Source organism: Ctenopharyngodon idella, chromosome 14, assembly GCF_019924925.1.
Source record: "Ctenopharyngodon idella isolate HZGC_01 chromosome 14, HZGC01, whole genome shotgun sequence".
Taxonomy (NCBI): Eukaryota; Metazoa; Chordata; class Actinopteri; order Cypriniformes; family Xenocyprididae; genus Ctenopharyngodon; species Ctenopharyngodon idella.
Genome location: NC_067233.1, coordinates 6,512,253 through 6,540,187, shown reverse-complemented (window position 1 = coordinate 6,540,187; position 27,935 = coordinate 6,512,253). Strand labels below are relative to the sequence as shown.

The following is a 27,935-nucleotide window of genomic DNA, read 5'->3' as shown; positions in this document are numbered from 1 at the left end:
TATGCATACATTCACTTTTATTCATGTCTAATATGTCAAAAAAAAAAAAACTAAACACTTCTTATCTCTTAACATTCAATTATGAATTACACGAATCATGTAAATAATAGCATATCAATTCAAAACAGTGAAATTTCATTAAAGAAAAGTTGAGTAGTTTGCATCACTAGTGGATATAACTGTCGGTCGCTGAACATTTCTATCATAAAACAGTCAAATATTAAATGTTTAGCTACTTACATCTTACCACACACTCTTTCACTGCTAAAAGTGTCACTCTCGTCTTCTGTGAACAGTAAGCCCCGCCTTCTTTGATATGATTGGCCATCTCAATCATTTTGACATTGATGAGTGCTGTTAGATCGCTGAGGCAGAGCAGACAAAAAATGTAACTTTTAAAACTTCTTGTCATCCTTACAACAGATAGAAAAGTGTGTAATGGAGTGCAGCAGAGCAGTATCAAGAAGAATATCAAATATTGGGGGGGGCAATTTGGTGATTTCTAATTATTGGGTGAACTTGTCCCCCTCAGTTTCTATGGTGGTTACGGCCGTGCTATATGTTTTACAATATAGACAGATACATTTCTATGTCTGCCTCATTCCATATTTAATATTTTAGGAACGTGCAGGAGAACCAAATTTTTCGGAACCTTTCCTGGGAACTATGTGAAGCGGCTATAAATGGACTCTTCTAATACACATCTCTGATGGTCATACATCCACTTAGGAGAGATGGACAGTGTCACCTACGGCTACCTGCTGGAATTAGCATGACATGTTCCAGTCATCAACCTGTTGGACAGATGGAAACAGAAGCCAATGGCCTTGGAGGGGTTATTGCACCATTTATGTAATTTGGCTTAAATATGTTGATGATTAAATTCTAAAACCATTATGTTAATTAGGAATTTCAGTAAATGCTTTAAAACATTGGGTTGCCTACATTTTTCTCATAGTTGAAAAAAATCAGTATGCTTGCCTTCTAGTTAAGCTGATGAATTTCAACATTATGAGTAATCAAGTGCCCTGTTTATCTTTTATTTATTGAGAGACACGTTTTCTTTCATAAGAAGGGTGAAATACAGGTGAGGAATGATCTACTGGTGCCCCTCTGTACACTGGACCTGATGTCTGGTCTGATCTGATCTAGATTAAACAGTATTGCAGTGTCATGTTTGCGTCAGGCAGTGGATATTAACCATTCCTGCCAACATGCATGTTTTTAGTATGTAAACTCTCTGGTTCAGAAGAATGACCTCCGGTTTTCTAGGGCTCTACGTTCTTCCTCCAGACATTCCTTTGAGCATTTGAAGGATTTTACAGATAAGAGAAAAATATTTTTTGATGTTTTTCAATCTAAAGAGATAACGTTTTTGAGAATGCTTTATCCCTAACAAAAGGCGTTTTGGCAAAAATGGGCATGTTAACCGTCGTAAACTGACTCGTATTAATGTCTCTACTGCCTATAATAAATATTTCTGTGTTGGGTGACCTTGCACATCACTTTTGGTTTACACACTGTAATCTATTTATGGCCAATAAGAGGAGCACATGATGGCATAATTACTAAACTGCAATTGGCAGCCATGTATTTTGTATATGTCGCCTTCCGATTCTTCAAATTGGTTCAATTTGAGTGAGGAAATGTACGTAAAAATCTATTTTTGTTTATTTGATCATTCAGCAAACTTTTTTCATTATGATATACTTAATATATTGTTAATTGTCCACTTTCTATGTATTTGATCTGTTCAGCACAGTGATTACACTCATATTCAAATGTTCAATTTAAAATATGCAGCGTTTCAATCTTCCTGTGAGACTGTATGACTAACAGTTTTATTCCAGTCAGTAAAGCAAGAAATGTAAATGTGTCAGTCAATAGAAACATGAACCAATAATATATGTAATTTAGGCAATATTATACCTCGTGGAATTATGCAGTCTCTGTGTTGTCAGTATGCTTAATGTACCAGTAACATCCTGCGCATGTTGTTTCATAAAGAACTGCTCGTCAGTGCAAACTCATTATTGTACCAGTATGAGAATTTATTAACGCCATGGCGCTCTGGTTTAAGAGATGCGTATGGTGGTACGGAGCAATATTTCCACCTGGCTCTGTGAACCATTAAGACTAGAGCAGAGATCTTATTGTGGTTTAGTTAAGAGCTGGCACCCAGTCTTCCATTCTTAAGCACTATCAGAAGTGAAGTAAACTGTGCTGTTCCTGGTGCATAACTTTACCACATGTCATTTATGTGATAACATGGATACTTGTTATATTTAATAATGCACGTTTCAGGAACAAATGTTTATAAAGTACAGAACACTGTGATATGTTCATTAAATTAAACGTAGCATAATGCTGGCATTGAACATTTGGTGCTAGAGTGTGTGATGGATTCTGATTGGATGAAAACTGCTTTAATATCACTGGTTAAGAATAGACAGAATATCACATCACTGAATTATATAAAGACATGACATGCAAAGTGCTAAACTAATAAATCACTATATCCACCCATTCATTAATAAACAAAAAAAATATCTGATTCGACTCTCCAAGAAGTAAAAGCAATCAATGTTTTTTTAAAGTCTTTCTTTGCCTGTTCTTTCTCTGTGCAAATGTGCATAAATAAAGTCATATATTTTTCGGCAGATCAAATGATTTCATCACACTGTTTTCTCAGTGGGATTCACAGTCTCCGTAAGTGCATAGGATAATCGTGCCATCCTGGACATCATCCTTTCTGCTAGCAATCTAGTCCCTGCAGACTGTCCAGTCTATAAACAGCCACATCGTGTCCTGGAGTTGTCCCTCCTGCTGCCATGGCGACACAGTAAACAGAGGGTCAGTGGAGAGCCAGTCTAAGTAACTGCCCCAGAGAAAGGATCAGAGCCATCCAGTTCACTCACGGGAGGCAGGGGGTTCTGTCTAGACTTTGTGCTTTTCTTGCATTTGTTTGTAATGGAGCAAAATCTCTGATAAATATATCTGGGAACAGAGCTCAAACCCCAGTTAACATCCATATCAATCTAGTTTGCCCCAAATCATCATTTACTCACTCTCATGTAGTTTTAAACGCCCTTTTGGAACAACGTGAGGGCGAGTAAATTTTTATTTTTGGTTGACCTGTCCTTTTCATTACTAGAGAAGGTACGTAACGTGATGTCTTGGGTTAAAGAAGGATTTTCTGGTGTTCTTGTTTCTTAGATTTAATGTAGCTCAGGCCATGATAAACAGCCCTTCCCTGTCACACCAAACAAGGAGCTGTTCAAGCCTACAATACAAGTGCTCTCAAGCTAGAATGTTTGGCCTTCAAATAAAGAGCATGCGGGCCGCTGACGATGACATCACTGTTTTCTCCAGAGCTGCTGTATCGATAAATGAACTAAATAACTAATGATTTTTTACAACAGAAATGAATCAACACTGAACTTACTTAAGCTGGACAATGACACTATTTTCTTCTAGAGCTGCTGTACAGCCAAAAAAAAAAAAAACGTTGCATTATTGTCCTGTTATAAAGCTGCTTTGAAACATCTGCATTGTAAAAAGTGCTATATAAATAAAGGTGACTTGTCTTGACATGTACAGTACAGAACGGCCTCTCTGTGTAGTTAGGCTACTGAAACTTTACTTTGGAAACTTTCCTGTGCCTGTATTTCACATTATAAACATGATGACAGCCAGGGGCGGCATAAGCCCCAGTGAAATTGTTTGCAAAAGACAATTTATATCCATATCCACGAGTGTAAAAATATAGGGACACTTTTTGATGGGGTGCCTGTGCCCCAGTAAGCCTACTGATGAATGGCTAGAAACGCTCCTTATGGCAGCTTTGAGATAATGAATGACATCCAAAGTTTTGGTTACTGTAGCCTGCTACATTGGCACTTAATTCATATGAATGATGTCTATCAAACTACCTGCAATATTTAAAAAAAAAAAAAAAAAAAAAAAAAAAAAGATAGCATAAGCACAATACAAAAACCTTTAAAATTATTTAAAACCTTTAAATTAATTAAAATGGAAATGGTGAACTTTATACAGCGTCTTAAGATGGTGCGCATGCGCCAGTAAATCATGTTACAGATATTTGAAAATGCAAGAAAAGACATCATAAATGTAACAAACACTAGAGGGTGCTTAATGTAGATCTAAATAAAGAAACTGAAACATTTTTTAATTTTCAAGTTTTAACTGCTTTTTGCTTCATTGAAAATCGTATTGAGTCAACTAATGTTCCATTTCTTTCTTGCAAGACATAAAACAGTTTTTTTTACATTTATGAACATGACAAAACTTACATTTGTGAACATGGAATTTTGTCATTAAAAGAATAAAATGTATAAATATATAAACCTGACTGGTGCGCACGCGCTAGATGCTGAGCTCGCAGCGAGCGAGTTGCCATGTTGCGCATTTGCATAAAGTGGAAAAGCGATAAAATCGCGTTGTGTGTGAACCAGATCAAACATACCTCTGTTTGGCAGACGTTATTGGATGTTCATCGTTAATGTGCTGAACTTCACATGTTTTTACTGTGCTAGGACACCTGTGTGAAGTTGAGAACTGCATGCGCTAAAAAAAATCACCTAACAAACCACCTGGTAACAGTCATTGCAAAAAGGCTCGGAAAGGGAAGTTAGAAAGGTAAATGGTTTGCACATGCCACTTGGTTTAATGTTTAATCATCAAATGCAAATTGCAATGATATTCATACATTTGGCTACAAAGTTGTAACCACCATAAACATTAAGATGAAACCTGATGAAAGCACATGAAAAGCCATTCTATGAAATATGATTTTTTTTTTCTTTATTCCCTAAATCCTTTCTTTAATTCCTTTAAATAATAATGTAAATTTTATCGGTGAACCCATTCCACCACTAACACCACCAAAAAAATAAATAATTTGGTCCCCCCAGTGTTCAAGTGTTCATAGTTACAGCCCTGGAGCAACTAAATGTGCAATGTGACACTTTTTAATAAGAGAATTATCACTTGAACTGAAATCCACACAGTTTTCAATGTTCCCTTATGTGGCTGTGCTTTTAAAATTGTTTACATTCCTGAGAGGAGATGTTTAAAAGAGCAACACATGCTGTGTTGATATGACAATATGACATGATATGCTTTTGTTATTGTGCTCTGTAAATAGCTCATAATCTGTTCATCGGCAGCGAAGGCTCTGACTCAACGATCTTAATTTCATGACAGAGTTCTCCTCTCATTCAAGCACAGGTGTCTGGCCGGCGGTCTAGACAGCAGACAGGCTGATGACAGAGCCAAGGGAGTCATTGGTGGATGATTTTAGATATTGAACAGCTAAGACTTATGGGAAAAGGGGATTAATCATAAAGGGTGTAAGGTTTGGATCTGAAGGAGGTGGGGAGAGAGTTTGAACCCTCAGTTTCTCAGTCTATCCTATGAACTCACGATAGGAGTGGCATCCTGGCATCATCTTTCTTTCATTCACTCTTCTTACCCCACTCACATGCTTAAAAGGGATTCAGAGGCAGGCACTGGCTTCCAGTCGTAGTTGGGTGAGCAATTCGTCCAGGGTAGGAGGGATAGAGCTGATTATTCCCTTCTTACTGCAGATCTCTCGCCAATAAGAAGAGACTGCACTGAAGAACCAAGTTCAACTTTGAGAAAGAGACTAAACAGAACAAGACAGAAATGCCACAGAACGTGGTACTGGACGGGCCAGCACCTTGGGGATTTCGGCTTTCAGGAGGCAAAGACTTCAACCAGCCGCTGACCATAACTCGGGTAAGTGAAAGCCTTTGGCTGCAGTCTGTGCTGCTTCACACATTCCACTCAGAGATAATGATGCTTTTGATGTGCTGGGTACACTGCCGTGGGCATGAGAAACCAGTGGGTGGATCATAAAAAAAAAACATTCCCAGGACCTCACTTTAGATGTTACTGAGGAGTACAGTGAGAAACATTTTCGAAAAATATTTTTAGAGCCACAAGTTCAAACTGACATTCATTTTTAGAAACATCTGTGGTCGTCAGGGAAACATTTCCCAATAGAGACTTTCTATATTAGTTATGCTGACACATTTTATTTAATGTCAATATGTGTATCATGAAATTAATATATCATGAAAAAATGTATCACTGTTTCCACAAAAATATTAAGTAGCACAACTGTTTTCAACATAGATAATAATAAGAAATGTTACTTGAGCACCAAATCATTAGAATGTTTTCTGAAGGATCATGTGACGCTGAAGATAGCTTTGACATCAACCGTTATTTTAAATAATATTATATTTGAAAAGATATTTCACAATATAACTGATTTGACTGTATTTTTTGACAAATAAATGCAGCCCTGAAGAGACTTATTTCAAAAACATTTTAAAAATCTTACCAACCCCAAACGTTTAAATGATGTATGTATATGATTTGAATCTATTTTTTTTCAATATCAATCTCCTCAGATCTCTAACACAGTAATTAATTGGCCTATCTGATGTTTTAAATAATTAAACCTATTTTAAATAATTCATTATTTGTTTATAAAACCCTTTTTAAGGACCCAATATGTGCTATAATTTTAATAATTAGTACTAATAGTTTCATAACAACAATAGTATACTACCTTTCATTGCATCATGGTGTTCTTGAATTTGAAAACACACATAATTCAACTCTCATCTCACTCATAAATGTGGTTACTTATTACGGTTGTACCTAAAACTGTATATTACGTGAACTGCTAGGCATTTTCTCTTAGTCACTAACATGCACACAAAAAGTCAGGGACACACACACACACACGTCTAGTGCCTGGCTCCGGAGGGGATCTCTACACCTGTTGTCTGAATGAATCGCAAAGCTCTTAGTCCAGCAATATTTTAAACAGCCGATGAAGTTGAAACATTTGTGGTAACAGAAGAGGTCAAAGGTTAAGAGAGCACTCATTGATATGTGAGAGATGAATTGGACAATCTCTTTCATTTAAGAAACTATTTCAGGCCTCATATGTATTAGGATTGCTCATAAATGCCTAAAACTGACTAATCCTTCCTTATAGATCACCTGGATGGTGGTGAAAGCGTCTCATGTATGTCATTATTTTGAACTGAATGAGAGGCAGGTACAATGGCATGCAGCGACTGCACAGTTTTGGTGAAGGCTAATAATTTCCCTTATTCAGAAAGACACTGCAAACTGTCTCTCTCCTACTAAGAAATCTGTCGGGAGTTCAAATGCTATGTATTGCAGCTACACAGCAACTACATAATGACTTTTTTCTCTTATCCAGGCCTGTGTCTGAACACATCTACTGCTCAGAGGAAGTGCAGCATTCTGATGTGTGGAATGTAGCAGTTTGATTAGTAGCTCAGTCTCATCGACAGCAGCTCTTTGATCATGACACTCAAGTATATTCTTAGTGGAAAGCCTGTTCTGACATTCACCATAAATTGTGAAAAAATGCAGCGGAGGACAGAGAGGTCGTCGTAAAAATGACTGTCTTCATACTCCCTGATTAGAAGCAGAACTGCAGGTCTTATGAAATATGAATTACCCTAACAGAAAAAAACTGTGGTGGTATCATAGCACAGTGCTGGAATAAGATGGTGTAATGGTATTTGAATGATTACCCTATTGATATACCAAGATACTTCACAGAATACAAAGGTCTTACCATGAAACGTCCCCCAAAATAGTATATTTCTCTAATGCATCACTGGTTTTGGCCACAATAGGGAAAAAGAAACTTCCAGGTGAACTAAATGTGAAGTCTCAGCCAAACAGAATGATGTCATTCTTAAAATAAACCAATCAGGTTTATTTAACATTCCTAACTAATAACTTCCATCCAAGTGAAAATGACATTGGATTTGATTTCAACAAAAACATTAAAAACCATTCAAACATAATTTAAATGGATTAGAATGAGCATGTTTCTTATTTTGGTATATGTCTAGGCCAGAACCTGAAAGTTAAATATATCATGTCTTCAAGCAAAGAAATACTGATGACTAATGCAGAATATGTTTGTGGTTTCTTTGTATAACCGCTGTCTGTAATCATACACGTATTGATGCCAGCAAGGTGGCTCTTTTCTCATATTCTAAACCCCGATGTTCTTATTCGAGTAACATTAGCCTCCAACGATGCGGGCATGCCAGCACAGATGGGACCTTTATGAGAAGCCAAATCAGAGGGTCTAAATTATGCTGTTGGATTAAAAATATAAATGTCTGTTATGTATCTAAATCTAGTCATTGAGCAGACACCTTTAACGAAAGCCACACAGTACATTTATTACAGGGACATTCCCCCTGGACCAACCTGGACTTTAGTGCTTTGCTAAAGGGCATGATGGGAATAGCATCAACCTTGAGCTTTTTTCCACTTCACCAAAAAATGGAAATTCTGTCATCATTTCACATAGGTCCACTCGCGCTTATGTCGGCAGAATAAATTAAAGGAATAGCTGTGGAACACAAAAGAAGATACATTCTCTTTTTTTGTCCATACAATGAAAGTCATTGGGGTCCGATGTTGTTTTAGACCGCATTGGCTTTCATTGTATGGACAAAATAGTTCATTAGAATATATATTGAACTGAAGAAAATCATATGGCTTTGGATTTACACAAGGGTAAATACATTTTCATTTTTAGGTGAACTATCCCTTTAATTTATTCTGCCTGATGTTGCTCCGAACATAATGTCTTATGCTCAGCATGCCCTTACATGCTTCTCTTGTGGGTTTGTGTGTCACCTTGGGGATTTTTCTGCACAGGTGCTGCATAGCTTACAAAAAAAAGAAAGAATTGTTATATTCATGTTTCTGTTTATACTGAAGCTCGGATACCAGTCACTCGATGGTTTCATCTCAGTTCATAGCTCCCTTTGTTTCTATCTATTAAACAGAGTGTCTTTGTTGTTAAGCCAAACACATCCCCCATTTGCTTGAGTAGTGTCAAGGGAACAATCTCATTTTTATTGCGTCCATTCTGAGCCATTTGGGTGCTCATTTCTTCGCAGTCAACCTTTCTGCAGACACCATGATAATAGATGTCTACAGGGAAAATAAGGCCTAGTTTTTTCATTTGTTGCCTTAAATATGGCCAGGGATCAATGTCTCTAACATGACATCATCTAAGATGTATTTTGAGATGTATTCTCTTTAGAAGATGCAGGTGGACAGAGGTGATTTTGTTGTGTACACAAAGTGAGAAAGGCGACAGGAAATGAAATATTACACCACGTCTGTTATTTGACAGGAAACAGGCTTAATCGCTGCTAGCTTCATCAGTCAATAAATTATGCATTTGGAATAAAACATCACCAATCTTTATGACATTAAATACTGATGATGGAAAACTAAAACTCTCTGGTCTTAAATAACTGGCATGACTTGACCTGGTATAAATCTTCCCCTCTTGAGAGGCAGACTTAAATAGAAGAAGGTCAGCGGTATTCAGATATAATAGAGCAGCTGAGTCAGGAGGAGACAGGTAGAACGAGACCTGCACACAGGACTAGGTGATGAGATAAATGACTAGGGGGACGAGGAGAATACCTAAGAAAATGAGCCCGTCAGCGATGAGAGGAGTAAGGGATGATGTCAGATTCCATTAATGAAAGAGAGGATGATGGAAGGAGAGGGCAGAGAAACACCGGGCTGCAGGGTGAATGCCAGAGCAGTCAGATCATCAACCGCCAATAAGCCTGACTGTGCTCCCCTGGAGGGCGATACACGGCCTTGACTGACATATCCACGACGAGGAGCTATTTTTAGTCCACTTCTAAACCAGAGTGGGTCAACAGATTGTTTCTACCCCTGTCACATTCTGTTTATGTCTAAACTCTTCCATGGTATTCTAGAAACTAATGGTGACTTTAAAAGAAGGTTCACATCTGATCTTATAAAACTGAATGTTTTTACATCTTTGGGACAGATTTACTAAACAGAGCAAATTTAGAGTGAAAGCGCAATTCTAAGAAAGCGCAGATGGGAGTGGAAAGTTCTCAGTGTGATCTACTGACGATGCACAAATTAAAGATCACAGACGCAGCTGGATCATAATGACCAACGCAATGGACCAGCGCAAATTGGCGTCTGGTTTAAGACATGTTTTTTTGGGGTGTTAAATAATGGTGCAAATACCAGTAAATTACCTTAGTAAATCACCTTGCATGATTAATTTAAATACTCTCCTCCTATAAATTTTGCGTCTGAAATGGAAACTCCTACAAATGCATATGCAATAGGGTCAGCCACAAAAATAACCCCGTCCACACCTTTTCAGTGCTAATTATTTGCAGTGTGTCTTTAGTAAATCTTGACAGTAGTTTTTTAATGGCAAAAGAGGGTTTGTGCTGGCAAAAGCTGTTAGTGAATCTGGCCCTTTGTTTCTTCTGTAAAGTAGCTGAAGTATATTTAGAAAGTAAGCATATTTATCTAAAGTGCTGTAGATCGCATTTAGGCCCACTGCCCTGAGCAGACGCCAGGGACGTCAATTGGGTAAGGCAGAGTATGGTGGCTGCCATACCTTGGCTGCCTGGTCAGGTTAATGCAAAGTAATATTTTTATTGCTTGAGTTATGGGTAACATATAATTTGTAATTGTTTAATAAAAGAGAAAAGCAAGTAAATTCAAGCAATCTGGTTGTTATATTCATGTCACATGAGTTCAATGGCGCTGCATGAGTATCAACGTGATTTTGCAGCATTGAGTATTGTAGCCAATCACAGGCATTTCTGTTGAAAATAATGACCAATCAGAGGTGTTTAAGTTACCGGTAATGAGAATCTGCCTAGTTTTGCTCAAAACGCTGAATGATTTTATGTTTAGCGCAAGTTTACTAAGAGCACAAACCCTCTCATTATAACAAACAAAGCGTAGACACAATGTAAATAAAAGATTCACTTTGAAGTTTGGTCAAATTAATTAATTAAAACAGGAGTTTTCACACTCAATGAGTTTGCACTGAACTGACTGACAGCTTTAGTGATTATAAAGGAAGAGCTCTTTTCTCACGTGTAATTTTTTTCTCTGTGTAATTTCATTTGCAATTTGAAGAAAAGTTTTTGTTTTTCATGAGATTTTGTGACCTTTCCTACAAATATATACTTCACACTTCAGTTATGAATAGATTTTTTAATGGTATAATAGTGATTTGATAATCTCTAAAAATAAATTCAAAAGCAAAACGTGTGAAAATTGTTGCTAATGAGCCAATAATTTAATGTCTTTTAAATTGAATAGCTTAATAAAAGTGTTTGTATTTCACCAAGTGTTAGTTTTCCTACATCGTTAAACTTTTAGTTTTTGGTCATCACATTAAAAATAACATTTAAACTGTAAAATATTTAGAATTTTGAGCTTTGAAGTGCTGCAAAAAGTTGTGACAAAGTACTTGAAAGTCCTTTATTCTTATAACAATGGTCTATAACTGTTTAATTTGCTGGGTTATGATCAAAGCTATATGTGATTAATCTTTGGACGCACCACACACATACTTGACATCACGTTGAGAGAGTAAGATTTGATGACGTCATCAGAGTTCGCCATACTGACGTCACTGGCAGACTCAATCCTTAAACACTCCCATTTACACTGAATGTAGGGGTCTTTGAAGTGTGTTCATAATAAAAGCAAAAATTAGCATTACGTCATTGAACCTGGGGCACTAAAAAGGTCCTTGTTTTCAGGTGACTCCAGGCAGTAAGGCATCTCGGGTCAACCTGTGCCCAGGAGACATCATCCTGGCTATCCAGGGAGTGTCCACAGACGGTATGACTCACGCTGAAGCTCAGAACAAGATCAAAGACTCCACCAATCAGCTTTTCCTCAAGATAGAGAGGTACCATGAGCTTTTCTCATTAAAGGATAGTATTACAAACAGTATTAAGCGTCTTTCAACAACTTTATATCATGTTCTCTCACCTCCTTTTAAAGTTACAGCCAGAGGGAGGACTATAAGCTGGAGTCCCAAAAGAATTTGTCTTTACACCTTGCTATGAAAGTGTCCATCAGTGTCCACAGAGCCTTATTTATGACAACGATGAATGTTTTTTTCTAGGTGATTAATACCCTCCTATAAACCATCTAGCTTGTACATGCCAGGCTGTTGACGTTATTTTACTACCTAGAAGAGGTCATGGTCCTGTTCCACAGTAATGACCCCCCCTTAGTGCCCTTTGATCTTTTTTTAACGATTTCACGGGAGGCGAGTACATCATGTCTAACTGTGTGCATTAAAATGTGTTGCAGGCCAGAAACTAAAATGTGGTCACCTCAGGTTATAGAAGAGGGGAAAGTAAACCCATTCAAAATCAATTTGGAGGCAGAGAAGCAAGTAAGTGTAACAGAAGAGAAATGCACAAAGCTTTATTTTTTATCTGCTTATAATATGCAGCAATAAAATGGATAATTAAAGACTTTTTTTTTAGAAACACGCATGCATGAGGCATGTTAAAGGGATACTCCACCCAAAAATGAAAGTTTTCTCATCATTTACTCATGCTGTCCCAGATGTATTTGCCTTTCTTTCTTGAAGATACAGTAGGTGTGTGTGAAAAATACTAATATTGATGCAAACGTGTTGTAAAACTCACACAAGAACTGATGGTTTTCTATGCTTCTGTATCACTTCTAGCGTGAGTTTCATAATGTGCTGGTGTTTACATAAAGTGTAAACTCATGACAGCAGGCCAAAAGTGATGGTTTATAGTTTAAAAAGTTTAAAATATTAGTATGTTTCTCACACACAGCTATCTTTTTGCTTCAGAAGACATTGCATCAGCAATTGTATGGATTGGTCGTGGATGTTTTTTCATGGTTTTTGAAGTTTAAGGGTTCCGTCCACTTGCATTATATGGACTGGCAAAGATCAGTTATTTTTCTAAAAATATCTGTGTTCTACAGAAGAAAGTAAGTCATATACTTCTGGGACATCACGAAGGTGAGTAAATGATGAGAGGATTTTCATTTTTGGGTGAAGTATCCCTTTAATTGTGCAAGGCTGCTATGTTTTGTTTGACCAAAAGTAGATTTGTCCTTGTCCAACACAATATGACTTAAAATAAAGCTGTATAGATACTTATACAAGTACACACACGCACGCATGTATAGCATTTGCCAGATTTAAATAAAAAGAGATGTCCCTTTTAACCTAAAGATTCACTCTGCACAATGTGACAGCTTAAAAAAAAACAATAAAATAGTTTTAAGCATCTTTAGGTAACAAAAGGACATATCTGGAGAATGTGGTGTTTTTGTGGGGCTTTAAGTATGTAGTGTGTCCATCTGTCCTACACATGCAGGAGTATAAACCTATTGGCACAGGTCATAACAGAAGAGCACAGCCCTTTGTGGCTGCCGCCAGTCTGGATGACAAAACACAGGTGGTGAGCTCCGCCTACAACACTCCCATAGGCCTCTACTCTCAAGATAACATCCAGGACGCCCTGCAAGGACAGATCCGGGGTCTGGTGCATGAAAAGCCTGAGGGGTGAGTGCCATATTAGATCACCCCAACCATATGGACTAAGATACTTCCCTCTGCTTGCTGTAGACCGGCTGCCTACTTACCACTAACACATGCCAGAAGTCCTCACAAGACTTCCTGCAGCCCGAATATAAGCATTTGGATTGAAAATGACAATAAAAAGATGTTAAGAAAGGGCAACCCCCTTTTTAATGCTGTAGTACTAGTACATTACAGCAGACAAATATGCACATTTGGGCCTGCAGTGTTGGATCTTGGAGGACTTTTGCTCCTTTCATCTCTAACTTAACATCTTCGCTCTTATGTCTTACAGGACGTTGATTACTTCGAACACAAGTTTAATGTCAGACCAAAGCCCTTCACAACTGCAAGCCAAAGGAGGTCATTAGATAAAAGCACCCTGCATGTAGTTATAATCACAGTAGAATTCTTAAGTTTTTAAACTTATTTAACAAACTTGCTGATGTATTATATAGCAGAAGCGTAGCATATACTGAAGCGCTGTGTACATCTCTAACTACTTCTACCATTCTTTTCTGTCTTGTTTGTCATTTTCTATGTCCCCTTTGATTGCTTCCTGGTTTGGTTCACCTGGCTATTATACACTGACCTTACACAACTCCAGTGACAGTACATCCCAGATGCTGGTGGGAAATGTAGCTAGGATGCCTGGCATCCCATCGGCTGGGTCTAAGGCAGCTCCTTCTGCACAGTATAACTCCCCTATTGCATTATACTCAGCAGACAATGTTTCAAATACAATGCAGCAGGCTCAGATGTCCACTGTAGTCAGGCAGGCATCGCCCAGGTAACCAGAGCTTTGTTTACATCAAGCTTGCTTTACATCACCATACAAATCTACCAGCTTGTGCTGATAAAGCATTAAAGAAACAGGTTAACAGGGTTCCTACAGATGGGAAGAAAAGGAAAATCTTGTGTTTACAGTTATGAAAGTATACGGTGCAACCCCGGTGAAAAAAAAGGTACACTTCCATAATGTACTTAAAGTGCTCTATTTTCGTGCACTAATTTTGTACTTAATATACTAAAAATTCTTCTTTAGTACTTCTTAAGATAATCTTAAGAACATCTAAGTGTACTTAACTGTGCTATTTGGAGAAACCATGAATATGAACTAAAATGTGCTTTTAACATATAATCTCTGTATTAAAAAATGTATTTAGTTACCACTTGAACCCATTCTTTCATACACTTTCTTTTAATACACAGGTTCAAGTGTACTTCAAGTGGTAACTAAATACATTACGTTATGGTAGTGTACATTTTTTTCACCTGGGAAGTCATAAATTATAATGTTTATTAACGTTTAATGAAAAAAAAAACATTAGAGACAATTTAAACGACACGTTTTTTTTTTTGTATGGAAGAACAAAAATATGAACTTTGCGGGTATTGCTGTTAAAGGTATAGTACACCCAAAAATGAAAATTTTGTCATTTACTCACCCTCACGTTGTTCCAAACCTGTATGAATTTCAAACAGTTGATGGGCCCCATTGACTTCCATAGTATTTTTTTTCCATACTATGGAAGTCAATCAGCCATCAACTGTTTGGTTACAAATATTCTTCAAAATATCTTTTTCTGTGTACAGCAGAGTAAAGAAATTCATTTTTGGAACAACTTGAGGGTGAGAAAATGATGACAGAATTTTCATTTTTGGGTGAACTATCCCTTTAAACCCTCTGTAACGCCTTGTCCCACAGACAACAGAGGTCAAAGACAAAATTATTTTCTGTAGTAATCAACAGCATGTTTATGCTAACTTGTTTTGAGTCCAGGACATTCTTTTTATACCAATGAAATTCTTTTCTGTGCATCAAACAGTTTTCTTAACCAGTGTGTAATATTCATAATGTGTTCTGCCAAACATTTATATAACATAGATTGGTAATTTTCACTTAATGGACAAACGCTATGTGCTTCTGCCTTTTATCTATTTTCAGCCCTAAACCCCTGACGTCCATTGAAGACTCCCATGTGTACCGTATGCTCCAAGAAGATCACGAGCAGCCACATGAACCACGTCAGTCCGGATCATTTAAGGCCCTGCAAGACTATGTTGAGAGTGATGGTGAGCTGCCTTTATTACAACACCATCCGAGTCTTTAGAATGGGGCAATGTTGAATTCATAAGACAGAAATTACAGCTAGCAGCACTGATGAAGACATCAAAGTTGAAATGCACTTGAGGAGTAATAGTTTTTCAGGCTCAATTTGACTTAAGCGGCCTTCAATATCCCTTAGCAATTCTGCTAATGACGTCAGTCAGAGCCTGCTGTTCTTTCAATGGCCTGGATTTAGATAAGTTTATATGAGGGAGAATTTTACATTCCCAAAGTGGATCTGAAACTCTTTTCTTTTATTCTTCTGACAGGCTCAAGGCCCATGGTGACTAGAAGTGTAAAAGCCCCAGTGACAAAACCACAAGCGGCCACATCCTCACTGCAGAAGCTGCCTCTCTGTGATAAATGTGGCACCGGCATTGTGTGAGTACAGCATTCAGCATGAGACCACACAAATGGTGTCTTCTTTGAGAATATATTACAAAACTGTTCTACACTGAATTGTGTTCATGCATTTTAACAACTTCATTAAATTAAACTTTTCTACAACTGGCTTACAGAGGACCGGTTGTGAAAGCTCGGGACAAGTACCGCCATCCAGCCTGTTTCGTGTGCTCAGACTGTGGTGTGAACTTGAAGCAGAAGGGCTACTTCTTTGTGGAGGGACAGATGTACTGTGAAGGCCACGCTCGAATGCGAATGACCCCGCCTGAGGGACATGATCTAGTTACTGTATATCCCACTGCTTAGAGGGACGGAAAAACTCAGAACTCACACAACTGACAGTTGAAATTAGACAATTCGTAATGTTTGCCCTTATTGCTTCTTCTTGATAAAATCATGTATCTGGTTAGTGTAACAATAGAGCTTCAACCTTCAAACTTCATTTTAGTTTATAAAAGAGAATGCAAGGCCATTTTTAGTGTTTTAAGTGATCAGATCATTGCTGTTTACATCTAGTATTAATATGCGTTTCAAATTTATCTTCTGTAACTGTATTCAGATTTCGATGAAACCCTCACAACTTGTTTTACCACACTCTACATCTGAGTGCAGTGCACAAACATTGTGAACAAATCCATGTTATGTGGCTTACGAGGGAGCAGGAAAAGAAGAGAACGAAAACGGCATTTTCCAACATATCCAGAACAATCACGTATTTGGTGCACATTCTGGACAGATAGGCTACGTTCACACTGTCAATCCAGATCCGATTACTTGTGTATTCGATTGGAATCTGATCTAAAATTATCGACATCCACATTGTGTATCTCAGCTGTTCAGATCCAATTTGTGTGTCCATGCCTCTCGTTTGTTTTCCGGAATATCTGCATTGGTTTCTATGGCAGTGACGTTGCATTGGTAGGCATATGTCAAAAACAACTACAAAAATGGCAACATGGTTTACAATACAGATGTTGTCTTATTTCCAACTTGACAACGGAACCATAGGAGGCTGGTAAGCGTGGCTTTATTCCACGCTGTCGTATCTGCCGGTTTCAAAACATGTCTTTTTTGCTCGTCTGCACTTTGCAACAACACAACCTTATTCCTGCAGCGACTTTCAGCGTGTTTCCTATAACAATGACTGACATTTATGTTTTACATGTCATGAAAATTCACATAAACCATGCGAAATTCAGTCAGACTGAAACGGCTTTCCAGAAATTGAATAGGATTTCAAACCACATATAAATGTAGCTCGAAACGGATTTTTAAAAATCCATTCCAAATCATGTGATTTTTGGTCGTTCACACTAGCTTAATCTGATCAGATTTCAATCAGATATGCACATAAATCAGATTTAGACAGTCTGAACATAGCCATAGAGTTTACAGTACACATGCAAGGTGGTAACATGCGTTTCTGACTACCTCTGTATGTGTCAGTGATATGATTACAAAACGTTATAAACCCCACAAAGGGCATTAGGAGCACTGACCATTTGTGATCCAAATCACACAAAAAAAATGTTAATGCCAGGTGTAAACTCTTTCTCAAGGCCTTAATCCAGTTCTTGTTGAAAAGCCAAGGGTGAACTCTCTCATTTCTCATCTTACATATTAGGCATCTGTGCAGATCAAATCCTAAATTTTAACACAAAGTAATCATACTGGGTTTCAGCTATTATTAAAATATGCAAGAAAGGTAATTTTGCTTTTAATACAAATATGCCACCATCTATGCACAAGGTATTGGGTAATACGCACAAACTGTGTAAGAGGTAGAAAAAAGAAGATGCAATTCAATGCAATCTGTTTCCCAGTACAAACTCTTTTTTACTTTTTGTTTGTAATCTGAAAACCAACATTTCTATGAATATTCCTTGTGCTGCATTTTTTTTTAAATTCTGGTGTTTCTAAATGAACTTAAAGGTACAGTTCACTCACAAACTATAATTCTGTCATTTCCTCAATTATCCCTTTAAGGCCACCTTTGATAACAAATAAACAAAAGGTTTATTATATCACGAAATTATAAGTGCATTTACAATTGTTTGTCTAAACCATATACAATAAAAATAAATGAAATGAATGCTGCAGAAATGTGTCGACTTTAAGAAATAGATGAATTGGCCAAATCTTTGCTGGTTAAATACAAAATATATATATTTAATGTTTAATAACTCAAGTGATCTTAAACACATGGCTTAGTGTATCACTGACAAAATGATGCACAGGACTTAAACTTGACTTGTACAATTACACATCTTTAGATGCTATGAAAACAAGTATTTATCCTGGGGTAGTAATTAGAATGAGCTAAATGTGAATGAGTCCGTTTTTATCAATTAAGAGAACCCTGTAAATACAATTCAAAAGAGGAGCTTTTTAATCTAAAGCCCAATATATAACATGCTCATTTATTCACCTGAAGACATCACAAGTTCTCAATATGCCATCACAGAGGGGATTCGATTGTAGTTTGTGGCGTTCACAGCCCTGCAAAATAAAGTTACATTACTGTGAGCTTGAAGTGTCTTTCCCTGTGGAATTTGGTATATTAATGATTACTATTATTATGCAAAGCATTAAGCACTGTTTGGAGTGTGATATGGGTGTCTTAATATGGGTGGTCCTGGACCCCAGCTTACTTATTGACATTGAGGCTGATGATGCTTTTGACAGGTGTACTCTTTGGACCAGGGGAGGGGTGAAATATCTTTCCTTCCTTATTCGTCATCACTGATTTAGTCTTTTTGGTGCCATAGGGTTCTGCAGAGTAACTGGGGTAGGAGTCAAATGTTCCTGCTTTCATACCTCCAGTCTGCAGAAAATAAGAATAAAATACCTCCTCATACAACCAAAATAATACTCCACAAAATTTTCCAAGAGAGCTAAACTCTTTTTCTCCTTTTAGGCATATTATGTACCTTTTTACTGGGTGAACTTGGTTTAAAGGGCACCATAAAGTGCTTTTTCTCCTCAGTCTTCTTTGGAGGTGGTAGAGGTTTGTCAAATTTGTAAGGATTGCTGTCAAAGCATTCATTTGGATGAAGGTTCAAACGAAACGCTCCCCCTTTCAGCATGGATTTGTGTGACATGATCTCACGCTGGTAAACAAATTATCTCTCTCATTAGAGGAAGAGAACACAGTCATCTGCTTGCATAGAATTATACTGTCAGGTACTCAGAGGATGCCTTATCTTAATTAAAACAAGGACCCAGGAGTCTGATTAAAAATCTCATTTAGGTAGACCTAAAAATACCTTTAGCATTTCCTTGGCTCGATCATAGGGGTCTGAGGAATAGGACACCGTCTTGGAGAGAGTGATGTCAGGATAGCTATTAGAGAACAAGCACAAATCAATCCATCTGACAGCAAAACCACGGACACTTGCATATTAAAGGATAATGTCATTTGCTTACCCATAACTTCCCTTCTTGGGTGGATTAGTGTAGAAGTTTTTCCCAGCTGGTTTGTTTGGTTTCCTTGGAGTCTGTAGGGTACTCATTGCTTGAATGGGACCTCCAAATGTCCCATAATAGCTGCCCACCCCACATCTACAAATCAGAGAAAACTACTAAGCAACTTTAAAGACAGTATAAGGAATGATAATTGGGAAATTGTGTAAGCTGTGTGGCAGTTTTTTTTCTGGTATAAATGGGGGAAAAAATCAACAAAAATACATACATCTAACTATAGTTGTGTGAATATATAGCAGCCTTATTGACTCACTAAAGCTATTATTCCTTCAGGCTTTGTGTATATTTTTTGCCGCCTCTCAGATGCACATGAAAAGCAGACTGTTTGCATTGGATGCTTTGAACTATTGCAATATGGTGAAATCCTTGTTTTTGCAAAATTAAGGCATATATCTTGTTTTCATGTCAAAAAACATCATTAAAAAGCACAAAGTATGTTCCTATCTAAACAAAATCTAGGTTCTGGGGTCTTTTTCATGTCTTTAGATTTTAATATACCATGCCAGTTCTCACACTAATGAAATAGCCTCGAACCAAATACATCTCGGGTTCAGCTTTGTTCCCCTTACTGTACAGATCTTTCTGGACATTCTTTACACCAGCGGGGTACAATTTGTTACTAGATTCATTAAAGCTATCGAACATTAGAGGAATAGTTTACCTAAAAATGAAAATTATGTCTTCATTTACTCACCCTCATGTTGCTCAAATCTGTATGACTTTCTTCTGTTGAACATAAAAAGAAAGTCATACAGGTTTACAACAAAAATGAGAAAAATGATGACAGTATTTTCATTTTTGGGAAAACTTTCCATGTAAGATCTTGTAGTATATTGCCACAACAACAACAAAAACAGTAATGCTACTACTTCTCTACTACTAATTAAAATATTTAATTCTAATATTGAATAAACAGTGTACCACAGAAAGAAAGGAGGACTCACGTTTTTTTCTCTCCGTTACTGGGAACAAAGGCTTTGCCTATGTTCTTCTTGGCCTGTTGTATCCTGTATTGTCTGTCTATTTTGACAGGGTCTGTGAAAGCCTCTCTCTCAAAGATCCTCTTAAACTGTGTGTCGAAGTATCCCGTCTGAAGCGCGGACTTTGATTTAGCTCCTCCTATTAGCATCTGTTTGTTCTTGTATGCGGAGTCATTAAATGGGCCTTTCAGCGACAACAAAGTTCATTAGACACATGTTAACAATTTTATTTTCTATATTATGCAGCTGTCACATGGCTACATGTTTACATTGCATACGTTTATCCATTTACACAAATGCTTATTTCGATAGTGTTTTTGATGATATGGCTTTTAGATGAACAAGTGAACACAATATAGTCACAGTGACAATGTATAGGACTACTAGCTATATACTGAAGGTAGATTTTAACTCAAAAGATAACAAAAATTGACATTGTAACCTGTTCGTCAAAATGCCAATGCGGCTAAAACTGCCCTTAGGAAAATTAACCATATATATATACTGTAATATAATATATATATATATATATATATATATATATATATATATATATTATATTATATTAGAGTAAAAGTGTAGTCATAACCATGTTGGTTATTACTTTTTTTTGGCGGATTGATTACCGCCATGTGTATAACCACAGCTTAACTACAAAATACCATGGTTAAACTATGGTTAGTGCAGGAAAACCATGGTTAATTTTCGTAAGGGTGTAATGACTTGACATAGCCACTGTCATAAATAAATAAACGGTATTGACCATAAAAATTTTATTTTGACGCAAGTTACCATGGGTTATATGTTGACGCGCTGCAACAAACTCACCACTGCGCCAGCCACTAGTTTCTGCTATTGAAGTTTAATATATCCGTTACACTTACGGTAAATAAAAGGTGTATATTTGTCCCCTATTGAGATGTATCCCATCTCTTTAAAGATGCCAATCCGCTCCATGTCAGATTTCCCTTCTGGAGGCATTTTCTAAAGTTTGATACACGGCACATGTGGAAGAAAAGCCACAGAAAGAGATCTGAATGTAGGAGTGCAGCCTTTTATACAGATCGCGCTATGATTCCATTCAGCACATCGCCTATATCACTATACATTATATACTTTCACTATTGTATATGGGTCAATATATATACATACCTTGAATTAGCCTATGCCTTGTGCTAAACACTCAGTAATAGAAATATAACTCCGCTGCTGAGGTGTCCGTGTAGGTTGTGTACGTTGTCATGGTGTCCAGCAGGTCAATGCTGGACTGTCACAGTCGTTCATCAGGGAAACACACTTACAACATAAACACTTAACAAATAATACTAAAACCAAACGTTTATGCATTTTTCCTCCTGCACATTACAGCCTGTGACGCAAGGATGAATTCTGGGTTTTGCAGTTAAAGTAAAACTCTACACACATCACGGTAATAAATTATAACCTAATAATAACATTAACCAAAGCAGGAAAAATATCACAAAAGCCTATTCATGGAAACCAAACTGTTTTATATAGGCTTTATATAAAGTTACTAAACATAAGTAAGCACAACTTATATTATTTTATGAACATATTACAATTTTACACTATGATAACACAATTTTGAACCATTCAGATAGACTGCAACTGCAGTTTAACTGGCCAATCCATCATTTTCAAGTCATCCATAGTGATGTTAACAACCTGCAACAAACGTGAATCAGTTGTTATTCACATTTGCGCGTAAATTTATAACAACGAGCATCAACTTTAAGTAGGCTATATATATATCTCACATTTTTGTGACAGGGGTCGCCATAGTCACAGATGCCCTTTGGAAAGGCTGATCGGACCATCTCTTTGAGCTCAGTTGGGTACACATAAGTGGGGTTGCCACTCGTGCTGCAGCCGACCCTGTTGTTCAGCTGTCAACATAACGTTAAGATCAACCAAAATAAAGTAAAAATGATATTAAAATACAAAGTGACGCTTACTAACTGACGCTGGATTAAACGGTAAACTTTTCTTCGTTTCATCCGGTCTGTCTTCTTCAGCCTGGAGGCCGCGTGGAGCAACGGCCCCACCCAGAGGGGCACACTAGATATGGAGATCTCATGTGAGTCATCATAACTACAGCATGTGTCCATTTTCACGTTAGTGTCTCTAATAACTGCAAATATTACACAAACACGAGCACATGTGATTCAAACACTGATATTGCAACTTTACATCCAACCATTTAGAGTAGGAATAATCTTAAAATATTACCCGAATGATTGACAGAGATCAATGTAAGTGTCCATTAATTAGAGGCACGTCGACATTTCGCTCAGAGGTGTTGCTGCATCAGGGTGAAGGTGGGTGCGCAATCTGCGCATGCTCAATTAAAAGAGGAAACGCATCGTAAACAATGTAGCCTATTGAATTGAACCAGTATGAACCAAACATCTTTTTCATTTTTTCCATTCATTTTCAAAGAGACAAGACAAGGACACCATTTATTTTAGTTATCAGACTTTATTAAAACATATACAAATATTTCGATTTTATGATTGATACGTTCACAGTGAGAGTAAAAATGGTCCCTGATCTCTGGTTTTTAAGCTGGAATCTTGAAAGCATTGAGGATTGTCATTTGCCCCCTTTTTCTGACCACTCCTTGTAGCCCCCAGCATAATTACGGGCACTGAGGAGAGAGAAGAAAGAAAACAGTGTTAGAGTTTCAGCAAAACTCTGCTCACGAGTGAGGATTGCAAGTTTCTTACTTCTTGAACCCCAGGCCTCTGGCTTTCTCTGTGGCAGCAGCTCCACGTCTTCCCATCTGACAGTGGAAAACCAGTTCAGAGCAGTCCAGAGATGGCTTACTTACGCCAAACTTAGACTGGAAATCAGCTGCGTCCAGGGACATTTCACTTTCTACATTTTCCACTAAAATAAATTGGAACAAAAAAAGCTGCTGTTTCAGTACTCTCGGCCAATACACTTATTGTTCAACATTGTGTAAAAACAAAAAGTAACCTAAATGTAGTAACTAACTACATCCAAATTAAAATAGCCTATTGCAATTTATGTAAATTATGTTTGTGCATCTCCCCTCTCACCTGGGATGTGGATGGAGCCTGGGATACGCCCGTTGTCTACCTCAGCTTTTGAGCGCACATCCACCAGAAACACTGAGCCCTTCTCCAAGAGAGATTTGAGATCACTGTAGGAGATCTCCTTATCTATAGCAGAGAGGAATGTGACGTAAGCAGTTACGCTTACATACCGGTCATGCAGTAATAGATATATAATGAAAACTAAGAGAAAGAGTATATGCATTTCATACATGTTAAATATTTTATTATTAAGCAGATAGATTTATCCCAATAATCCCATTTACTCCAGACTGAGGTTGTTCACTTATTTGATGTTTTTGAATAGGTATACTGTCTATTGCAGAGAGGCTTTGAACTGCACCCAAGATTTTCACTTATACTTTTGAAATGGTTAATTTTATTAAATAAATTTTGTATTATAAAAAGCTTATTTATTTATTAGTTTATTTGTTTGTTCCTTCGTAAATTGTTACCTTTACGAATTGGTTACCTTGTGACTACTTAGTGGTTTAAATTGTTTTGATGTCTGGATGTTCCAGAATGTTGTTCATGTTTTTGTATGCAAGGGAAATGAAATCATAACAAAAATCCAGAACGTGTACCTGTACCAACTATACACACGCTTCAGTTTCTGCAAGTCATCACTACGTCACAAGATGCAGAGCTCTTCATAGTAAAAAAAACTATGAAAATAACGAACAGGACAGCAGTCAAGCATTAGGAAAGGCAATTACATAAAATGACGGGCACCGCAGAATTAGCAAACGTATGAAACGTTCGCTTGGTACTGTAATTATTAAAACGTAGAGATAATGAAAGTGTTTATCACAGGTGCACCTGGGCACTGTCACCCTGACTACAACAACAGAGACGAAAACAACAGCTGCTCAAGTTGTTTCTTGAATGCAGAATGAGTGAAAAAACCGCAGTTTCACACTTCGCTTTCTTTAATTCTCTGAAAGTCTGTTACTTGCATTTAGATGAAAACAAACTTACCGCTGCTTGCCATGTTGAAGTGATTAGAGAATTCACCGGGTGCCGCACCTTTCCTTCCTTGTCATTCAAGTTTTTCAAAAGGCATCTCCTATTGGCTAAGCATATGCTTATAGTCGTATAAAAGGCCCCGCCTAGAGCTCCTGTAGCTTGAGCTAATTTCATAATAAAAGACCCGTAGCTTCAAAATAAAAGACTGTCTAGATTGTGGTACATTAAACACTTAAAAAAAACAAACAAAAAAAAACAACTAAGATTCCTATAGGCTGCAAAAATACATATTTTATCACTAATCTTTTGTCACGATTTTATTCTTAGTAATACTGCATACAATTCAGATTTTAAAGTAAAGAAATATACTGTTTTTTTGTGTATGTAAGGGGCTTAGGTAACTTTTTTCTTCTGCAGGATTTTCATTTCTCCAGTCACACATTTCACATACATTACTGAAGTTTTGTAAGGTACAAAAATAATAATAATAAATAAATTATTATACTTTATTATAATTAAATATTATTATTATTATTACTAAAAGAAAGTGTGTTAGTGACTATTATAAACTAGTATTTATAATCACTAGCACACTTGGGAGTGTTTGATTCTGTAAAAAAAGAAAGAAAAAAAAAAATCAGCACTTAATTTACCATGGTAAACAGTTTCCACCAAAGCACATTTTTACGAGATGTCCGGTTATTGTTACTGCTGCAAACTATAATAAAGTCAGATGGAATCTTCTTCAAACAATATCAGACAGTAAGTACCACTTTACTTAGCAGGTATAAAGAATACCGTGGTATTACAATAGGATATGTTCAGTGCAGTGAAACACAGCATTGCATTACCATACTGCATATCCAAACAGCCATAGTATTACCACATTACCATGGTACTTTGCTAATGTTACCAAAGTTTTATTGCAGTAAAACTTATTTTGGCAGAAGCTATGGTTAGCATGGTTACTTTTAGCAAGGGAAGGGCACAGTCCACCTCATGAGATGTGGAGAAATTATGTGTTATGACAGCAGCACAGATCTGAAGACATATTTACAAATACATGAGACTAGCCAGACTCACATGAATTAAACTATTTATTGGTAAGGTCTCAGAAGAGTCTCACTTGAGTAAGAATCATCCCTCAATACTGATTTGGTACATCATGACATCCATAATGAGTCTCTTCACAGTGGAAAGAATCCATTTCTATTGGTTTGGGTTCTAGTACAGCAACTTTTCTGCATAAAAACAAAACTAAACAAACAGAACATCAAACGGGGCATCGATATTATTCATCTGTGATATCTGAGTGTCACAAAATTCTAGTGTTTTAATACCAGCTGTTGATTTGCACATAACAAGCCACCTTCTGTTAGAAATATAAAAGTTGATATTATGAACAATATTCTACTGTGCTGCATAAAGGTAAATCTATACACTGTACATACAGATATATTTTGAAAAACAAGTTTCACAGTTTTAAACTTTATTTAAAGTATAAACCATTTTAAAACACTTTACATAAATTATTTCTGTGCATGACTAGAATTTGCTTTGGAACAAAAAAAAACAAAAAAAAAAACAATACAAAAATGAAAAATTATTACATATCATACAAAGGAAAATAAACTCAACCATCAATGTTCATCTTTGTAGCTAAAAGCGATGACTCCTTTATGATTGTCATATAGTACTATGAATGATAAAAATGAAAACAAACTAAGTAAAAATAAATAAATAGTTTCTGACACTAGTAACCTTTCAATCTGGAGACTGTGAGTGTTTTTTCTGATATCTCTATACAGAAGTGCCTTGGTGAAGGTCTCGTTACTCTAATGCGACTGGGACGTACAAAACTATCGCATCTAAAGCACACTCAGAACTTCACTGTTATCTGATACAATGCAAGTATTTCTCTATCAGTGATGAAACAAACTATGTCTGACTTGGATTTTCTCATCACTTTTACTCCACTGGAATTGTTTTGAAGAAACAGTCTGTAGATGATGGTGCTTGCTGCAGTGGCGATTGACAGTTTAGCTGTGAAGAATGTGAGGCCTGAGACTGACATTTGTCTTGACGGATGTTACTCCTCAGTTCTGACGTCGAGACTGGGCCTCTCCAGCGGCGCGCGAGACCTCTCCGAACCAGATCGCACCACCAGAAGGGTACCATCTGGCACCAACATCCTCTCGGTAACCCAAAAAATATGGGTAAAAATATCTATTCTTTTTTAAAAAGGGGATTTTTCATATTTCAGCAACAGTAGCTCTGTTTCGTTTTTTAGTTTATCAGTGCTTTTTGACGTCCATTGTTGAAAGACAAAGACGAGGTCTTTCAAATTGTTGTTTTTTTGCCAGAGGCAGTATTAACAAAGTTTTTGAGTGTTCTTCTTTTAAAAGTCCCTGCAGCGTTCAGTGAGTTTCCCCATTAGTTCAATTATTCTCCGTGGGTTCAGGAGATAACGGAAAAAAAGTGAGGGAAAAAAGAGAAAGACGAAGCAAGAGAGAGAAAAAGATAGAGAAAAGAACTGAAAACTGTAAAGGTATAAGCGGAGATAAAGCGAAATATAAAGAAACAGGATAACAAAAGATTTGGACTGTTACCTCTTCCCCATCTCATTCTGTCTCAGGAACTGAATGTTGAAACTGCTGTCCGCTAGTTCAGGGTACTGTTCCACTGGTAAAATATAGTACCCGTCGTACCCCTGCACTTTCCCTGTTGAAAGGAGCTGCTGTCGCTCTCCTTCAGTCCACAAGCGGCTTCCCTCTTTGTTATCCCGCGCCCGCTGCTGCTCTCGCAGCCAGGCGGCCGATAGCGCCCGCTGCCGTGCCAACTCCAACAGCCGGGCTCTCTCCTCATCCAGCACGTCTGACGCCAAGCCGTAGCGCACGCTCAGAGAAAGAGCTGGAACCCGGAACTCAACGGTGACCCCTCGCCGCGATCGACCGCTTACTGTCACGTTGATCCCGCTTTCCAGAGCCTTACGTCCGTTGGTGAGTCCCAAAGCTAGAAGGTCACTGTCAGCTGAGCCTATCTTCACGAAGAAATGACAGTCACGACCATCCTGCGTGTAGTGCGTTCCATCTAAGTAGACGGCGCTATTTAGCACCAAAGCCACCTTCCTGCTGTCATCGCTGGCCATGCTCGAAACCCCTGTGACCACACGGCCTTCCTTCACCGCCAACATCACTCCTCTTCCAATGATGGGGGTACTCGTGCCAAACCAGTGGCCCTGTTTCTCGTGTTTGGTCTTGCGCTCTTTGTCAAGAAGCCGTCCCTCCAGAGCCATGAAAGCCTGGTTGTGCCTCTCGGCTTCCTGCTGAACTCCGGTTATCAGCTGCAAGAAGAACATTTAAGGCCTTGGTAAATGCAAGTAA

The 27,935-nt window shown here is 37.5% G+C and overlaps 5 protein-coding genes across 32 annotated transcripts in view; 2 read left to right on the top strand and 3 right to left on the bottom strand.

The window, feature by feature from the left end:
• The window catches only part of sorbs2b (sorbin and SH3 domain containing 2b), a 51,463-nt gene extending 48,796 nt beyond the window's left edge, over nt 1–2,667 (top strand). For all 16 annotated transcript variants that reach the window (XR_007933402.1, XM_051918434.1, XM_051918432.1 and 13 more), the window contains one exon: nt 622–2,667. Coding sequence is in view for 15 of the 16 variants with exons in the window: in XM_051918434.1 (XP_051774394.1) it covers nt 622–683 (62 nt within the window). In the remaining variant the exon portion in view is untranslated. The remainder of the gene's footprint in view (nt 1–621) is intronic.
• A 2,594-nt stretch (nt 2,668–5,261) lies between these two features.
• On the top strand, nt 5,262–18,117 carry pdlim3b (PDZ and LIM domain 3b). Of its 3 annotated transcripts, none has more exons than XM_051918476.1 (8): nt 5,262–5,781; nt 11,697–11,848; nt 12,259–12,343; nt 13,809–13,876; nt 14,121–14,303; nt 15,462–15,589; nt 15,893–16,004; nt 16,142–18,117. In XM_051918476.1, the coding sequence occupies exons 1-8, from the start codon at nt 5,689–5,691 to the stop codon at nt 16,329–16,331; spliced, it is 1,011 nt and encodes a 336-aa protein (XP_051774436.1). In that variant the 5' UTR covers nt 5,262–5,688; the 3' UTR covers nt 16,332–18,117. The 3 variants fall into 3 exon arrangements, with proteins under 3 accessions (XP_051774436.1, XP_051774435.1, XP_051774437.1); XM_051918475.1 differs by lacking the exon at nt 13,809–13,876 and adding an exon at nt 13,311–13,498 and having other exon boundaries at nt 5,263–5,781; XM_051918477.1 differs by lacking the exons at nt 13,809–13,876; nt 14,121–14,303 and adding an exon at nt 13,311–13,498 and having other exon boundaries at nt 5,271–5,781.
• A 48-nt stretch (nt 18,118–18,165) lies between these two features.
• c14h4orf47 (chromosome 14 C4orf47 homolog) lies at nt 18,166–22,820 on the bottom strand. Its single transcript, XM_051918478.1, has 11 exons — nt 22,739–22,820; nt 22,465–22,567; nt 22,267–22,395; nt 21,641–22,174; nt 21,373–21,472; nt 20,453–20,672; nt 19,452–19,586; nt 19,292–19,367; nt 18,956–19,135; nt 18,677–18,849; nt 18,166–18,524 (listed from the first exon to the last, which is right to left on the bottom strand). The coding sequence occupies exons 5-11, from the start codon at nt 21,467–21,469 to the stop codon at nt 18,473–18,475; spliced, it is 933 nt and encodes a 310-aa protein (XP_051774438.1). The 5' UTR covers nt 21,470–21,472; nt 21,641–22,174; nt 22,267–22,395; nt 22,465–22,567; nt 22,739–22,820; the 3' UTR covers nt 18,166–18,472.
• A 147-nt stretch (nt 22,821–22,967) lies between these two features.
• tstd1 (thiosulfate sulfurtransferase like domain containing 1) lies at nt 22,968–24,725 on the bottom strand. The gene is made up of 4 exons (XM_051918489.1): nt 24,565–24,725; nt 23,572–23,694; nt 23,236–23,398; nt 22,968–23,156 (listed from the first exon to the last, which is right to left on the bottom strand). Exons 1-4 carry the CDS (start codon nt 24,575–24,577, stop codon nt 23,102–23,104), a joined length of 354 nt encoding a protein of 117 aa, XP_051774449.1. The 5' UTR covers nt 24,578–24,725; the 3' UTR covers nt 22,968–23,101.
• A 911-nt stretch (nt 24,726–25,636) lies between these two features.
• tenm2a (teneurin transmembrane protein 2a) overlaps nt 25,637–27,935 on the bottom strand; it is a 298,870-nt gene continuing 296,571 nt past the window's right edge. For all 11 annotated transcript variants that reach the window (XM_051918420.1, XM_051918423.1, XM_051918424.1 and 8 more), the window contains one exon: nt 25,637–27,895. In XM_051918420.1, coding sequence (XP_051774380.1) covers nt 27,158–27,895 — 738 coding nt within the window. In that variant the 3' untranslated portion in view covers nt 25,637–27,157. The remainder of the gene's footprint in view (nt 27,896–27,935) is intronic.

What these genes read in the sequence shown, in the direction of transcription:
- pdlim3b (XM_051918475.1), top strand. Translation starts at nt 5,689, where the DNA reads ATGCCACAGAACGTGGTACTGGACGGGCCAGCACCTTGGGGATTTCGG. An exon ending in GTCAGGCAGGCATCGCCCAG is followed by an intron (nt 14,304 to 15,461) that starts GTAACCAGAGCT and finishes ATCTATTTTCAG; the next exon opens with CCCTAAACCCCTGACGTCCA. An exon ending in AAATGTGGCACCGGCATTGT is followed by an intron (nt 16,005 to 16,141) that starts GTGAGTACAGCA and finishes ACTGGCTTACAG; the next exon opens with AGGACCGGTTGTGAAAGCTC.
- c14h4orf47 (XM_051918478.1), bottom strand. Translation starts at nt 21,469, where the DNA reads ATGCCTCCAGAAGGGAAATCTGACATGGAGCGGATTGGCATCTTTAAA. An exon ending in ATATACACCTTTTATTTACC is followed by an intron (nt 20,673 to 21,372) that starts GTAAGTGTAACG and finishes TGTCGCTGAAAG; the next exon opens with GCCCATTTAATGACTCCGCA. An exon ending in AGTAACGGAGAGAAAAAAAC is followed by an intron (nt 19,587 to 20,452) that starts GTGAGTCCTCCT and finishes TCTGATTTGTAG; the next exon opens with ATGTGGGGTGGGCAGCTATT.
- tstd1 (XM_051918489.1), bottom strand. An exon ending in AGGCTCCATCCACATCCCAG is followed by an intron (nt 23,399 to 23,571) that starts GTGAGAGGGGAG and finishes AATTTATTTTAG; the next exon opens with TGGAAAATGTAGAAAGTGAA. An exon ending in AGAGGCCTGGGGTTCAAGAA is followed by an intron (nt 23,157 to 23,235) that starts GTAAGAAACTTG and finishes CTCTCTCCTCAG; the next exon opens with TGCCCGTAATTATGCTGGGG.